Source organism: Leuciscus leuciscus, assembly GCF_965113295.1.
Source record: "Leuciscus leuciscus genome assembly, chromosome: 14".
Lineage (NCBI taxonomy): Eukaryota > Metazoa > Chordata > Actinopteri > Cypriniformes > Leuciscidae > Leuciscus > Leuciscus leuciscus.
In genome coordinates, this window is record NC_138738.1 from 29,335,021 (window position 1) to 29,352,884 (window position 17,864).

The following is a 17,864-nucleotide window of genomic DNA, read 5'->3' on the forward strand; positions in this document are numbered from 1 at the left end:
GTTTTGCTGTTAAAGGAAAAGGTAAATACCAAAATGTAAAACGGTAAATAGTTGATGTTATTATCACCAATGTGTAATTGTTAATCATAAAAAATTAGGTTATCAAGATCTTTCAGGACATGGTACCAAATAAAAAAAGTGTTGCTGTAAATGGAACAGGTAAATATAAAAATGTAAAAAATTGTGGATAACTGGAATAACTGGATAATTTGTGTTAACAAGCAACCACCCCCTTAGTGCCACTTTTTTTTGGTTTAGGCCACTGCCCCTCAAAATGTCTGTGCACGGCCCTGAAATGACTGCTGCGCCTGATAGGGCGCATGAGCAGAGAGAGCGCCCCGGCCGCACGTGCGCACTCTCACGTCTTCAAACAACATGTTGAGCGCTGTCTTGCTCTCTCTCCATCGCGCATATTAATCAAAATCAATTGACACGATAGTAAAAGGTCGGAAGACGCAGTTTCACGTGGAGCATTTGGAGATTTTTTCTCCTGAATTACCGCGGGGTGTGAATTGTACTAAAAAAAACGTTAGCTTAACTTCTCAAAAAATTCAGCTGACATTAACCACAATCTAAGATTGAAGAAGATAGACGGCATCTAAGATTATCTCATCCCGGGCCCAGGCAAGACTGTCAGCTGGCCTGGTTGCAAGGCTTAGGATCATATTTATTATTGACAACCTGCCTTCCTTATCTGTTGTCAGTGGCAATGTGCTTGTTGCTGCCAACATGCTGTGCTTAAACCCATCAAGTCAGGTCACTTGTTTGCATAGCGTTTCGTACAGTGCAATTGTTTCAAGAAGCTGGCAGTCAGTGATAAACATGAAATAGTGATTCAGTAATGCAAACAGAATTTAATTCTGCTGTAAGCAGCTCTAAAAAGACAATAATAAACAGTCATTATTAATTGAAATCAGATCAGTGGTGATTATAGCCGTATCGGCAACATGTTTGTAATTAAGACTATCTAGGTGTTGTTGAAAACATGCTTGTCACTTTAGGCTTATCTGGTGTCATTGCCAATATGCCGTGCTAAGCTTATCTGGGTATCATCAACATGCTTACTGTTGTTATCTGGACTATACTTGTTGCTCAAGGCAATTGTTATCGAAACTTTCTGTTACTTAGGCTTCTAGTTTTATTGCCAACACACTGTACTAAGCTCAGCTCATATTTGTTCCTTAAGCTTATAATGTATCAGAAAATGGCCAAGGTTATCTGGTTGTATTGGAAAAACGCTTGTTACTCAGGCTTATGTTTATCATTGTAATCCTGCTTGTTGCTTTAGGCTTACCTGGCTATTATTGCCAACATGCTGTGAAGCTTATTTGGAAAAAATATATTACAGACCAGAGGTTGCCACTGACATTACTTCAATACTGTGATGTATTTCCAGGTGAAGAGGATATTTGAAGAGGAAATCTCTCATCTGTAGCTCACAGATACTAACCATAAGCATGCAGCGCTTCATTGATGTTGATCACTTAATCTTCACTTTCTTTTATTCCAGACAGCATGTAGTTTATGGAAATATTACATTGAAATGCTCAGAAGAAGAACCCTTCTGTCTATGCCCACTTGACTTCAATGTTTGCCTGTTAATCACTTCTTTTTTTTTTTTTTTCTCTTGCACTAGTTGCTTAGCTAAACAGTCTGGGTTAGGGCAACATGCTTGTTGCTTAAGGCTTTCTGGCTATTGAGGCAACATGCTTCTTGCTTAAGGCTTTCTGGCTATTTCTGGGGATACTGCCAATACTGCCAATCCAAACTGTATGCCAATTGCCAATCATCCTTGACGATAGTGGTCCTGACAGAATGTGGTTTGGCTTTTAGCACTGTTCATCGCCATAGTAACTTGCGCTCCATGGCTAACCTGCTCAGGGGCAGGTTATGTTCCAGGTAAGTGATCTCAAACAAAAATTTAACCAAATCAGCTGTAAGCAAAGTGACACATGTCTGATGCATGGGAGTTTCGCTCTCCGTCATGCAATTTGTAGATTCTGTACTATTTCAATGCAGCTCAATGGATGTGCAGGACACCTGTATTTGACGTACCGTAAACTCTAGTGTGAAGGCGCACGACTCGCCGTCGCTTTGCTGAGAGTGCTGTTTCTCACACACACGCAAAGAGAGAGAGCAAGAGTCTTACATTACACGCAGAATCGATGCGCAACATGTAAACAATATTCTTTGTTGTATTTTCCTGTCAAAATAAGTTATTTTATAATTATTCAGCTTTTAAGAACAAGCATGAGATTTGCCGGTTTCTTAAATCCCCCCATATGCCAGCAAACCAATGAGAACGTGGGACAATAATGGCGATACATAACAACAGAGTGTAGGCGGCAAAGCTTCTGTAGATCCGCTTACCCGGAACTATCAGTGAGTGGCAGATTTGAAGAAAATTACTGTTGTTTGACAAATAAATAAATGAATGAGAGTTACATACGTATTACTAACATTTTGTCATGTAAGTTTTACTAGTTTTAGTTTATCTATTATTAAGCACTTAGTTTAAATGAAAATAAATATAACAATAATATAAGCTTTAGAATCAATAGATAAAGCTATAACAATGACTGCATGTGAGCTTAAATGTTCAAATCTCTCTATAACTATATCAACTATATAAACAAACTTCACAACTTTTACTTGCACTGATAGAGCAAGATTTTTGCTTTTAGTTGTCTTCTTTCATAGATAGCTCTTTTCTTGCTGTGTAAATTTGTAATTCAGAATCATAATATTTTGCAGAAGAGGGAAGTAAATCGCACTGCTTCTCTCACAAGAAGATAAGTTTCACTGTTGCACAGCATGTGATTGGCTGTTCGCTGCTGATGTCACACACCTAAACTCCTATGCTCAGGATCAAAGCCTGATTGGATTGGTTTGGTTTTTTCAACTCAAAACTAATCCTGTAACCCTGAGTTTGTTCAACTACCATCATGATATAGGCCCCTGCTCACTTTGGAAAGAAATTTGGAGTTGTTTTCCCTCAGTTTGTTTCTGTCACGGTGAGCAGGGAAAAGGAGAGGCGAGGATCTAATCACAAGCAGTATTTATCAACAACAACAACAACAAAAACACAGAAAGAAAGATAATTCAAACAGGGAAAGCTGATGACAATTATCCACACGTAAAAAAACATAAATCCAACAAGGAAGACGAGAATAATCCAACGAGGAAACAGCTGACACAACAGCCTTACAAAAATGTGTAAAGACAATGACTGACAAACCAAGACTGAAACACAGGGGTAGACATTTTTTTTGAGGAGACACTGTCTCCCTTGGAAACACCCCTGATATCAGTAAACTCATTGTAGGAACCGTGTTAATCAGAATGCCGTCTCTACAACCACACACATAGCACACATGTTCTAATGATCCACTAGTACATCAATCCCATAAATGTCATGAAATCCAATGGCAATTATACAGTATTTGATCAGACAGGCTCCAACAAGATCACTCAATATCTGTGCAATCACAATGCTGTTAGTCTTAGTAGCAGAAAATGCAAAATTATGGAAAAAAATACAGTTCAGTAGTTCAGGGACCTTTCCAAAGAAGAACTCAATCTACAACTACACACTAAGCACTTTTTATTAAACGTAAGATACGGCTATGTTTTTACTTGAATGTGCAAGGCTTCCAGTGTCAGACACTTCCATAATACCGTCTATTATGCTGCTTGAAGTTGCAAATGGGTATTTGCTATCATATTATTTTAATTTATTTTCACAATCGCTGGATTTTATCGCATATAGTTTTATGTTTACTGCTCTTTTTGTTATTCACCTATCGTGGCTAATGAATCGGAATCGTGCTCATTCACAGGAAATAGCTTCCACATTGAAAAATAAGGTAAATAGGTCTGGAGAAAGAATTTGACCAATTTCTCAAGATGGGAACATTCTTTCATTCAAATAATTACAAAGGCCTGGAAAATCAAAACTGATAACCTGCCCATTATAGTTATAAGAGAGACTGATCAGAAATGGAAACCATGTGGGTGTCATGATAATACATAATGTCATCTATTGAAGATGAGAGACTGTAATTATCATTATTATAATTCTGGTGAGGAAATATTCTAACAGCATTAATCACCTGATTGAATCAATTTCTAATTAAAAAGGTAGAGACAGGTAGATTCACATATTCATAAATGCTTTTGTCACAAGGGCCGATCCTGAGCTTCTTCTTGGCCTTAGATCTGAAGTTCCTCAGTCTTGGCTTTGGGAAGAGGTGAGTTATGCAATCTATTCCCTAATGTTCTCAAATCACTTCTCGGGCCTCTCTTCTCACAGGACAGCATGTTCTAATCTTCAAAGCTATTTAATCATGTTTATCTGCGCTTAAGAGGATACTCTGCACATAAGGATTTAGTCCCAACATGCTTGAGTGAAGACAAGAAATAAGCACAATTTGAGATTAACATGGATACACTGTATGCAGCTCTCTAACCGAGTCTTTCACACATACTAATGAGCTATCACAATATACTGTAAGAATGACATCTGCCAGATTTTCTAATTAATGTTTTTAACAAGGATGTAATGCAAGAATTAACAGTGAATATACCAGTCATCTTTGTAATCCATTATTTTGTAGAGGGGGTCAAAATAAAAATTTTCACCTGAGAATTGAAGCCAAATTACTGGGGGATAAAAATGGCTTTAGAAAGATACAAGCAACCCTATTTTATTTTTACATATGGATTGGTAGGTCTATTAGTTAAATCTGTTTACTTTAGCAATCTTTGTTGCAAAATGATTAATTTAAATGTTAGTGCATAGTAAAGACATTAAAGGGATAGTTCACTTTGAAATTAATTTTTGGTATGTTTTAGCTTACCTCAAGGGCATCCAAGATGTAGGTGTCTTTTTTTCCGCAGTAGTTTCAATTTTGATATTTTTAGGTCAAACCGTTCTTGTCTGTCAGTCATATAATGCAGGTCTATGGTCATTATCTCAAAACACAAGCACAGAGTCCAAATTAAAACAATTCCCCGTCGTCCAAATTAAACAATTCCCCATCGTAAGTACACATTGATGGCCTAAGACACGAAACGAGCGGTTTGTGTGAGAAAACGAACAGTATTTATATCGTTTTTACCTCTTGAACACAGCCACGTCCAAATGTTCTGATCTGACGTGTGCGCAGACTGGTGCATAGATATATACACACTAGATGTCGCCTTGTCTACGGCAGTTCATTGGAACAAATGTCTTCAAGGCGACATCTATTGTATATATCTATGCACCAGTCTGCGTACACGTCAGATCAGATCACTTCGACATGGCTGCGTATAAGAGGTAAAAACGATATAAATACTGTTCGTTTTCTCACACAAACCGCTCGTTTCGTGTCTTAGGCCATCAATGTGTACTTACGATGGGGAATTGTTTAATTTGGACGACGGGGAATTGTTTTAATTTGGACTCTGTGCTTGTGTTTTGAGATAATGACCATAGACCTGCATTATATGACTGACAGACAAGAACGGTTTGACCTAAAAATATCAAAATTGAAACTACTGCGGAAAAAAAGACACCTACATCTTGGATGCCCTTGAGGTAAGCTAAAACATACCAAAAATTAATTTCAAAGTGAACTATCCCTTTAAATGCAAATGAGCTGCTGCTCCCGGCACAGGGGGCGGAGCTTCAAGAGCTTGCACGCACACACACATGCACTGAAAATTTCAAAAACTTTTAGCCTTTTATGTTAAAAACCGGAGTCAGACAATGATGGAGAGACTCAAGAAGAAGTGACAACATGTAGAAGCAAAAGGACATTTCTGAATGGTTAGTTGATGAATTTATGTAGCTGATGTGTCATTGTCTTCTAGTCATCGATTAGCATATTCTGTCTTGATAATATATAAATCGTGTTCCGGGGGCGGGGTTTATGTAAATTCTAGGGTTGGTGATGTCACTAACCCGGGAGGAATGTGGTGTAGTGTCTACCAGCCGTTTGTTGTAGTCCTTAAAAAGCGATTTCTTTAAAAGCAAATATCTCCCTTTGCTTTGAACTTTGAGCGTTGTAACTTTGCAGATGTTGTTTATGCTCAAACAGCAACATTACACACTAACTAAAGTTAGAAAAGTCAAATCATAATCAACCACCCCTTTAATATAAAGTGGGACAAAGAAATGTGTCTTCTAAGTATGCGTCTGTCACTCACTGTGGTAGTCTTTTCTGCCTGATCTCTAATGTTGTATTTCATTACTTCCACATGACAGAGGACATGCTGCACATAATGCAACATGGGGGAAATGTATTAATTATTAAATACATGTAAGACATGGACAGCATCACCTGTGAATTAAGACAGATTACGAGAAAAAAGTTAACTTGTGCAAGCGCATGTAGTGAGAAACATCTTGACATTTATAAAAACCTTTTTGGGGTCAACTTGGAAGGAAAAGGGGGGACAGTGGCACAACACAACCCCACTGTATGTTTACAAAAATGTTACAAAGTTATTTGCCTGCTAATTTAATTCCATCTGCAGTCTTGTGTTCCACAACTACACTTCAGCAGCTGCTTTCCCATGCTTTAAAACTTAACTTTCTTGTCCAACTTCCAGGGGACTGTGATGAAATTAAACGTAGTATATATTTCACCTAACATTTATAGCATTTATAGCACTCCAGGGATGAACTCCCTGAAAATTATTCAAAATGTATTAGTCACTACATGATTTAAATGGCATCACTTATGCATGTGAAACTTTAAAAATACTTTTCAACGATTACAGTCTGATTTATACAGGGAGGTTCAACGATGGCTTAAAAAAAAAAAAAATCTAAATCAATAACAAAGCTTCACTGACATATTTAATATAAAACTGCAGCCTGCAATTTTACATTGTGTGTGTGTGTGTGTGTGTGTGTGTGTGTGTGTGTGTGTGTGTGTGTGTGTGTGTGTGTGTGTGTGTGTGTGTGTGTGTGTGTGTGTGTGTGTGTGTGTGTGTGTGTGTGTGTGATTGGTGTGGTCCTGGTAAACCCTATGTTATCGGTTGTCCCCAGAAAGATGGCAATATTCAAAATCCTTTTCCTTGAGGGGACATTTTTTGGCCCCCATGAGGAAAAAGGCTTATCCTCATGGGGACCAAAGTCATTAGCAATGTTTTTTGAAAATGTAAAAATGCTGATTTTCTGTGATGGTAGGTTTAGGGTTAGTGGATAGAATAGTTTGTACAGTATAAAAATCATTATTTATAGAAAGTCCTCACAAAAAAAAGAATATGGAGCTCATACTAAAAAAAAAACCTTTTATTCAGAGGTATCAACTGAGTAAAAATATCCAATTTGGTGCAGTGGCTAATATCTATGACCAAAACATATGAAGTTCAGATAGTTTATAATGTAAATCAATGAGATCAGTATAACAGTATAGGCTATAGCAGATTACTTGCATAAAATGCATAGATATATCAGTTGTCAATCTAGATCCAATAATATGTAGTAAGATAAGATGAAATAAAAATCTTAGTTTTATGATCAAAGCTCTGTAGTTTTTGTGGGGGCAAAAGAAAATGCAATGCATCACATTTTAACATGATTTTTCAAAAAAAAAAGAAAAGAAAAAAAAGTGTTATATTGATAAACATAAATTGCTTCAGTCCAAGACAGTGTTCATCTTGAAATATCACTGTCTAAGCATATGAAAGTTATTCTTAATCAGTAAGGATTCCACAGCAAAAAGGCATGTGCACGACCTGCGAAGGGGAACATTTGTTGGAATTATTCTAAAAGGAAATTTTCTTGCTAAAGAAGCATAAACTATTAATCAGACGACAGAAGGCAGTAGACCGAGTACAACAGGGTTTTTTTTGTGATTGTTTTTTAAACAAAAATTATGTTCGGGAATGAGTTAAGGTTAGCATAAAAAACAATAGAAATATATTGGAAATTTTGAATTTTCCAATTTAGATAGCTAAGTAAACATTTATAACAGAGACAGGTTATGTTATTATGAGTTATATTCAAACCCACAGTTCAAGCTATTATCACCTCCTAACAATTTTGTTTGCATCTTTTCAGAACATATCATTTGATCTTTCCAGTTCACCTCTACAGTGACAAGACTAATACAATTTTACAAATCATCAACACCTGACCCAAGGTTTACGACTCAACACTCTTATTGGCAAAAACTGGGAACTTAAACTGCTTTTGCATTTCTTCTGTGCAGTGTTATATGTCATCCATAACAGTCAGCTGAACTAATAACATTACTTCATGCACTTCTTGCACCCTCACTGACATTTGTAATTTGTTAAACACAATCATCTCATTTTCCTGTGCGGATCAGAAACAATAAAGCGACAACATTGAAGAAATTACATTGTAGCACAAATGCAATAGAACAAGGCAGAGATATAATGGAAGATCATATTATTTGACTAGCATCATCCTAAATCATGTTCTTATTTATGGGTTCAATTTGCACTATTAAGCATCATATCCATTCAAACTGAGTGAGAACTTTTTGAACCAAGTGATGCAATTTCCAAATAATAATATTAAATAAATAAATATAATAATGTAGACTATCTTTAAAAATTAGACACGATTGTAGTAAATAAAAGTGGAAAAATAAAATGTGTTGGCTGAACTCACACATTCACATGTCTAAATTTGAGTTCTGCAGAGTAACATGTTTACCAAGTTTGACTAAAAGTGTTTAATATCTAAACAAATTTAGACACATGAATGTGTGAGTTCAGCCAACACATTTAATTTTTCCACTTTTATTTACTATAATCATGTCTAATTTTTATGGATAGGCTACATGACTTTATTTATTTATTTATCATTATTATTTGGAAATTTCATCACTTGGTTCAAAAAGTTATTGGCCGCTCATAGAGTTGCATTTTCTGAAAATGATGCTTTAAATAAAAAATAAAAAATTATCTACCCTCTCCTGAATCTCTTGAAATTTGTATTCTTTTTCTTTTCTTTTCTTTTTTTACATAACACAGAAATAATTAGGCTAATATTGTTAGCTAATAAGCTGCCTTTTTACAAACAGCAAAAATCTAACTAAAATGCATGTATGCTGAATTCTCAATATCACAGTCTATTTAAACAGTACATAGCGACAAATGACTGTCACTGTGAGTGTGTTATTGAATCACTCATTCAACCAATTCATTACAAAATGCTAATTCATTCAGGAATGAAACAGCTGTCTTTAAGAGTGAGTCATTGATTTAATCAGTTTGTTCAAAACTTATTTGGATATGAAAACATAAAAACAATTAACACATCATGGAAGTTTTAATCGTCTATTCCGATTATCTTTAGTTGTGGCAAACTAACTTAATAGGAAGCTAAATATTTTATGTAAACTTTTAATTAAAATATTTCATTTAAATATATATATATTTTTTTTTAATTACTTGGACTGAAAAATAAAATTTTCTCAGAACCTTTGGTCAAGCTAAGCATTCTTGATTGTTTCTTACTCACCAAAGCATGAGTTGACAAATCCGTACCACATGCACCCATGTCTCCCCACCAGCCACCGGCCGCGGATACTGGCCGCGAAGCTGAGCGTGGTGCCGAACAGACACACAAGCATGTCACTCACACTGATGTTGAGCAGAAGCATGTTCACAGGAGTCCGCAGGGTCTTGAATTTACAAAACAGAACGAGGACGATTAAATTGTTTAGGATCCCGAATACCAGAATAGATCCCAAAATAACAGCGACCACATTATGTCCCGTCCGTGACAGTTTCTCAGCAGGAGTGTCGCTCCAATCTTGATCTAGCGCGGACAGCGTGTCATCATCATCCGTGCCGTTCGAAGTGGAACTGAAATTAGCTTCTTCAGAAAACATCTTTGCTTTACTCAGTTCAGCTGATATCACTTTTATTGCATGTTTGATGCATGGAGGAAATTCTTTCGGAGCTTCCCCACACCTGAGCGTGGACCATGCCATTCACAAGAAGTTCTGTGAAGAATCGCAATTCATGCTTCATCTAATACTGTGGTCAAATCCTCACACAGCGCGAGAATAAACTTGCTGGGCTCAGCAGCCCACATAAAAAGCCTCCCAGTCCATCACAAACAAATAGGCTATGTAGGTTAAGCGTGTATGTTAAGCTTCATGTTGGTCATTTCGGAGGATATGATGCTGTCGCAACTCGCAACGTGTTATAAATTCAAGTCTGCAACTAATGCCACTGCTAAATGTAGGCTAAAGCAGATTCTCAAACAGGTTATCTAGGCTACATACAGTCAAAAGTCGAAAAAATGAAGTTAATCTTATCTTTAAATGCTGAGTAAAATAAACAGCATGGCACATAAAAAGTAACGGTTACCAAGAGACATTCTTGTTTTTCCTGCTGCTAATGCGTTAAACGGCGAGGCGCTCACATCTCGAGTTTGCCACCTCTTCAGAGCACTTGTAGAGAGTGAGTGCGCATTTGTGTGTGGAAGAAGCCTTGAGAGTGACGTCGACACTCCATAGTAGCTAGCCTATGATCATCATAAGTAGCCTAGTGCATTACATTTCCATGTTGTACACGGCGGACTATTTGCACATAGTCCTAAATAGACATATAAATAGACACTGTAATACTGTATGTGTTAGCTAGACTCTGGGTTTAATATCTGAATATTAAAATAGGCTATTCAATTTTTAAAGAGCAAAATGTAAATGGTAACCTACAAAAATATTAAACAATGTCCAAAGGAAAGCGCAGATTATAATTAATGAACTGTACACAATTTTTGGCTACACTTTATTTAAGGTTTAATACACTGTAACTATACATTTAAGTACTGAGTAATGGTAATTAACTACATGTACTTACTATAGGGTTACGATAAGGGTTTGGTTTGGTTTAGGACTAGTTGCATGTAATTATAATTCATAGTTATTACTATAGTAACTACATGTAACAATATGTAACAATGAACATATGCAACGTAAAGTGTTAACCTTTATATATATATATATATATATATATATATATATATATATATATATATATATATATATCCCCCAGGTTCTCTTACGAGAGGTCTCTCGTACTGCGTAAGATATCTTACGCTAGGGGAAAATCCTTTTTCCGCGAGATATTGAAGCCAAAAATTATCCTTAATTTTGTTATAATGCAAAACGCGTTGCAGCAGCAATGCAGACATAGGCGAGACAGCTCGCGCGCCTATTGGCTGCTCTGCGGCAACTGCAGCAGCCTATCGAGCGAGGCCTGGCGTGACGTCAGACCCAATCAGGGCACTTCGCGCCCGCTACGTCACGTCCCGCCGAAATGGGCGTGGTCTAGGCCTATAAATATCGCTCGCAGGCAGCTATTATCTGATTTTTCATCCTTCAAGCGAAGCACACGCATCGCTGGAGCTGGATTAGGAGCCGCGCCGTCGAGAGAGAGCACCTTCAGCGGGACGAGTCACTGAAGTCGCTGGCCGCGCCGCCTTCCTGCCTTCCTGCTGCGCTTTCCGGCGCTTATATCCTTCTCTTTTATTACACTGTATTTCTGTGTGTGTGTGTCGCCGCTGCGACACACATTTCTAAAAGAGCTAGCGTCTTTTTAAAGATGCCTTCCTGCGGCTCGTGCAGAGCCACACTCAGCGACGGGGACCGCCACGTGATCTGCGTTTCCTGCCTGGGTGAGGAACATGCAGCTCTCGCGCTCGCTGACGGCGGATGCCCTCACTGCGAGCTGATGGCAATGGCGACTCTGAGGACTCGCCTAGCCGTCTTCACCGAGACTGCTCCCCCGCCCGCCGCGGCGTCGCGCCGTAAAAAGCGCCGTGCCCAGCGGGCCCCGGAACCCTCCCTCAGCCGCCAAAGCTCGCCGGTTCGCCCGCTTGCTTCCCCGGCTTCTTCTATTTCGCTTCCTGACGGACAGCGGCCGCCGTCTGCCGCCGCTTCCGTTGATATCGCGGATGAGGAAGCCCTGCTGGGAGAGGATGATTCCTGCTCTATCCTGGCGTCAGGCAGTGAGGATTGGGCGGGCTCTGAGGACCCCGCGCCCCCTGCCCGCACTTCGTCAGGCAAGAGAGCTTCCATAGAGACGGAACTCATGCGAGTACTCGCACAGGCCGCGGCGAGCCTCGGCCTCGAGTGGTCTTCGCCTGAGCAGCCCGCTCACAACCGGCTGGATGGATTTTTCCTGCCTGGGGAGCGCGCTTCACCTGTGTCCAGGCCGGCGCCCTTTTCTTCCTGAGTTACACGAAGAAGTCGCCAAGTCCTGGAGCGCCCCCTATTCTGCTAGAGTGCGTCCTGCTGTTTCTTTGGCATTCTCCGCTGTTGACGATGCCAAGAACAAAGGATACCTCTCGCTGCCGCCGGTCGAAGAGGCGATAGCGGCCCACTTATGCCCGCCCTCCGCTGGACGGCGCGCTAAGCCGGCCCTACCCTCTAAAGCTTGCCGCACGACGTCGAGCTTGCTCCACCGCGCTTTCTCCGCCGCCGGGCAAGCTGCGTCAGCGTTGCATACCATGGCAACGCTCCAGATCTTCCAGGCCGATCTCCTCCGTAAGCTGGATGAGGAAGGACCTGACGCGATCTGCGTGCCGGACTTAAGGAGTGCCACGGACCTCGCCCTTCGTGCTACTAAGTCCGCAGCGCAAGCCATTGGACGGACTATGGCTTCTCTCACCGTGTCTGAGAGACATCTATGGCTGACGCTCTCGGAAATGGCCGAGTCTGAGCGCACCGCGTTCCTCGACGCCCCGCTTTCCGCTGCAGGCCTCTTCGGATCCTCCGTCAAAGATTTCGCGGAGAGATTCGCAGAGGTACAGAAAGCGTCTCAGGCTATGAAGCACTTCCTCCCGAAGCGCTCCAGCTCTGCAGCAGGCCGTGCGAAACCGTCTGCTCAGAGCTCACAGCCACAGCCACCGTCCACTGCCTCCACTTCACAGCGCCGCCAGGCCAGAAGCGCGAGACCGCGCTCCCGCTCATCCGGTCGCCGCCCCGCAGGACGCGGCCCGCGACCTAAGGTTACGGTGAAGCCCGAGGCCCCGAAGTCGTCCTAGCACAGCTAGGAAAACGACGGTGTTCCAGTCCCGCTGCGGCCGGACTCACACCAAAGCTATTCGCTCGTCCAGTTCCAGAAAATGTGACTGTTCCAGTGTTTTCTGCAGCCAACAAGTCGGTTCTGTCACCCGCTTGCCTGCACACAAATGCCGTTTTCACGGCTACCCAGATAAATCCCCAAAAGAGCGTATTTTCTGGTGTCCCGGCCACGGCCGATGGTGTTTCGTGTGTAGTAAGAATGCCCACTGCCCAGTGCCCATCCCTACACATAAGCACAGCCTGTCACACAGGGCTCGCGCACATAAAACCGACTCAGGTCGGTTGCGCTTCAAACATGGTGAATGTGCCCACTACCCAGTGCCCACTAACACCACGTTACGCATGTCTCACGGTTTCTGTAAAAACGAAACCAACGTGCACTCGCTTCACGCAAGCGAACGATGTTTTCGGTGTGATAAATGTGCCCGCTGTCCCGCGCCCACATCCACACATAGACATGACAGTTCCCACGGGAACCGCCCAGCCCTCCCCCTCGCGGTTAACCACCGTAGAGGAGTCGAGCGCGGGCAATCTGCCCGCTGTCATCAGCGCGCCCCATGCCTCAAATGTCACGAGCGACACGCTTGTGTTACAGCACACAGAAGCTTCTCCATCGCTGAGCGAGCGGAGCGCGCTTCGTATTCGACCCCTAGCTATCCATGCAGACGCATGGGCAAAGCTGCCCGGGGTTTCGAAGTGGGTGCTGAACATTATAAAAAGAGGCTATTCGCTGCAGTTTCGCCGACGCCCTCGCCGCTATGTGGCGCGCGTCGAGACCACGGTAAAAACAGAAGTAGCACATCTACTTCGAGCCGAAGTGACGAAACTATTGAGAAAAGGGGCCATAGAACCCCTCTCTCAAGATCAGAGCGAAGGAGGGCTATACAGCAGATACTTCCTGGTACCGAAAAAAGACGGGGGTCTCAGACCCATACTAGATCTGAGGCAACTGAACAAAGTGCTTGTGAAGCGACAGTTCAGGATGCTCACGACCAGGCAAATCCTTGTGCAGATTCGCCAAGGAGATTGGTTTGTGTCAATAGATCTGAAAGACGCGTATTTTCAAATACAGATAGCGTCACGTCACAGGCGATTTTTGAGATTCGCCTTCGAGGGCCAGGCATATCAGTACACAGTCCTGCCGTTCGGCTTGTCCCTAGCACCCCGTACATTTACGAAGTGCATGGACGCGGCGCTCGCACCACTCAGAATGAGAGGCATACGAGTGCTGAATTATTTGGACGATTGGCTGATTCTAGCGCAATCTCGCGCAGTGCTCATAGAACACACGACCATTTTACTCGATCACCTCGAGGATTTGGGTCTGAGTGTCAATTGGGCGAAGAGCTCCCTGTCACCCAGTCAGAAAATATCTTTCCTGGGCACAGAACTGGACTCACTATCCATGATAGCGCGACTATCACAACGGCGCGCGGTAGACATTCGACGCACAGCGAACTCTTTTCGCTGCGGCGCGTCTGTCCCGCTCAAAAGATTTCAGAAGATGCTAGGTCTCATGGCCTCAGCATCGTCAGTACTCCAGCTGGGTCTGCTCCGCATGCGCCCGCTGCAGTTTTGGCTGAAAGCGCGAGTCCCACGCAAAGCGTGGGCACCCGGTTTGCTTCGCCTCAGGGTCAATCAGAAATGCGTTACAGCGCTGAAACCCTGGAAAGCGAACGACTGGTACCAATCAGGTGTAAGCCTGGGGACTTCCTCGAGGGTGAAAGTGGTGTCCACGGACGCGTCCACCTCGGGATGGGGAGCGCTGCTCGAGGGCAGACCGTTCTTCGGCCAGTGGTCAGAACGGGAGAAGCTCCTGCACATAAACTGCCTCGAAATGCTGGCAGTAGACAACGCGCTGACGCGTTTTTGTCCCCAAATAAAAGGTCACCACGTCTTGGTCCGCTCGGACAACATGTCTGTGGTATCCTACATAAATCGCCAGGGCGGCATCAGATCCGAGAAACTGTACAGGCTGGCAGAACGCCTCCTGGTATGGGCTCAGTGCAACCTGCGCTCGCTCAGAGCAGCGCACGTGCCAGGGATCATGAATATAGGACCAGACAGACTGTCCAGGAACAACGTTCCGGCAGGCGAATGGTCCCTACACCCACAGACAGTCCAACTGCTGTGGAAGAAATTCGGCAGAGCGGAAGTGGACCTGTTTGCGTCTCAAGAAAACGCTCACTGTCAAGAATTTTTCTCCAAGAGCAGGAGCGCGCTGGCCCATGTGTGGCCCCGCCGCCCGCTCTATGCTTTTCCCCCCGTCTCTCTCCTGCCTCAGGTGATAGAACGGATCAGGGAAGAAGGATGCTCAGTACTGCTGGTAGCACCGCTCTGGAAAAACCAACCTTGGTTCCCAGCCGTGATGCAGTTAGCAAGTACTGCCCCGTGGCCAGTACCAGTGAGGAGAGATCTCCTCTCACAGGCCCGCGGCTCGATCTGGCATCCTCACCCGGATCTATGGTCCCTTCATGTCTGGGCCATCAACGGGTACATGTTGGACTCCCTAAAGGAGTATTAAACACGATCACGCAGGCTAGAGCTCCGTCTACAAGACGACTCTATTCTTCGAAATGGTCAGTGTTTTCGGGCTGGTGCACAGCCCGTGGTGTGTCACCCACAAATTGTGATGTGACGGAGGTGCTTTCCTTCCTACAAGAGCTGTTGGATGGGGGCAGGGCCCCCTCCACGCTCAAAGTTTATGTGGCGGCTATAGCAGCGTTCTCAGAAACAACGCTTGGTCAGTCAATAGGAAGGAACGATTTAGTCATCCGCTTCCTTAAAGGAGCTAGGAGACTGAATCCTCCCAGACCTCCCTCAGTCCCCGTATGGGACCTTTCTACGGTTCTGGAAGCCATGAAAGGTGCGCCATTTGAGCCTTTACAGTCAATCGATTTGAAACACCTGTCTTTCAAAACGGTGTTTTTGCTGGCTCTCGCTTCGGTGAAGCGCATAGGGGATCTGCACGCGCTCTCTGTGAGCGCGGCGTGCATGGAGTTTGGGCCCAATGACTCAAAAGTTATACTCAAACCTAAGCACGGTTATGTTCCAAAATCCCTCAACACACCGTTTAGGGCGCAGATTATCTCTCTGTCAGCCCTACCGGTCCCTGATGAGGAAAGAGACGCGAGCCTCCTTTGCCCAGTCAGGGCATTACGAGCTTATGTGTCTCGCTCGTCTGTTTTCAGACAGACGGAACAGCTCTTTGTTTCGTTTAGCGGACGTTCTAAGGGACTAGCCGCGTCGAAACAGAGCCTATCCAGATGGATAGTTGATGCTATAGCGCTGGCATACGCCTCCAAGGGCATGCAGTGCCCTTTGGGTGTCAGAGCGCATTCCACAAGAGGCATGGCCTCTTCGTGGGCTTGGTCGAGTGGGATTGCCTTGCAAGATATTTGTATGGCGGCAGGCTGGGCCTCCCCGTCTACATTTATAAGGTTCTATAACCTAGAGGTTCCCGCCCTGCAGGCCAGGCTGCTGTCGGTCTAGACTACCAGTATTATCTGACCTGATGCGTTCAGCTCAGAATGCTGCGTTTACTGAGCACAGCTCAATTTTCGACAGTTTAAAGCTGGGCAAACTGTGTAAGACCCACATTTTTTTCCATCAGTTCAGGCCGTACCCCGCCCTGTCTGTATGATGAAATTTGCGTCCCTTCGACGCTACTCTATGTGGAAAGTGAGGCTGCACCCCTCCTTCTCCCGGACTCTCTGTGAGTTCACTGAGTGATTGTGCACTATATGTACCCCGGGCTTTTCGCCCTTGGGTCTTTGGTGTCAGATCTCAGCACGCACGGCGTTTTACACTGGGTCCCCTAGCGTAAGATATCTTACGCAGTACGAGAGACCTCTCGTAAGAGAACGTACTCGGTTACTAACGTAACCTCGGTTCTCTCTAGAAGAGGGACCGAGTACTGCGTATCTTGCCGTGCATGCACACGCTCTGGTTGCTTCGATGATGAAAAACCAGATAATAGCTGCCTGCGAGCGATATTTATAGGCCTAGACCACGCCCATTTCGGCGGGACGTGACGTAGCGGGCGCGAAGTGCCCTGATTGGGTCTGACGTCACGCCAGGCCTCGCTCGATAGGCTGCTGCAGTTGCCGCAGAGCAGCCAATAGGCGCGCGAGCTGTCTCGCCTATGTCTGCATTGCTGCTGCAACGCGTTTTGCATTATAACAAAATTAAGGATAATTTTTGGCTTCAATATCTCGCGGAAAAAGGATTTTCCCCTAGCGTAAGATATCTTACGCAGTACTCGGTCCCTCTTCTAGAGAGAACCGAGGTTACGTTAGTAACCGAGTACGTTTTCTAGTGTGGTTTTATTATGTTCACTTTCTTCACCAAGCTATATAGCCTAGCAAACATATTGTATTGTTTTAATGTCAGGAGGACAGAATAAAATATATATATATATATATATATATATATATATATATATTATAGTTTTATATATATATATTATAGTTTTATTTAGATCTGTGCATTTGAAATCAACATGAAGAACCACCTCTAGGAAAAAAAAAATATAGCCCTTTTAGCCCTTGTGGCAACTTCCTTGTGTGACAATAGCCTTTTTCTTTTTTGAAAGCTGCTCATGGCTCATTTTAAAAGTGAAAAATTCCTATTTTATGCATCTCAGAAAAAAAACTACAAAAGCTGCCACTTTCACAAGGACCTATACTATTTACTACTAATTTATATATATATATATTACAAATGTACCATTTGAAACTACGATAGCTTTTGCACCCGTGAGTGGATGGCTGGAAGATTGACAGGTCACTAGGT

At 43.1% G+C, this 17,864-nt stretch overlaps 1 protein-coding gene across 1 annotated transcript in view; it reads right to left on the reverse strand.

Annotated features, from left to right (window-relative positions):
• tmtops2a (teleost multiple tissue opsin 2a) overlaps window positions 1-10,614 on the reverse strand; it is a 52,294-nt gene extending 41,680 nt beyond the window's left edge. The window contains exon 1 of the mRNA XM_082136960.1: window positions 9,491-10,614. Coding sequence (XP_081993086.1) covers window positions 9,491-9,965 — 475 coding nt within the window. The 5' untranslated portion in view covers window positions 9,966-10,614. The remainder of the gene's footprint in view (window positions 1-9,490) is intronic.
• Between the last annotated feature and the right edge of the window lie 7,250 nt (window positions 10,615-17,864).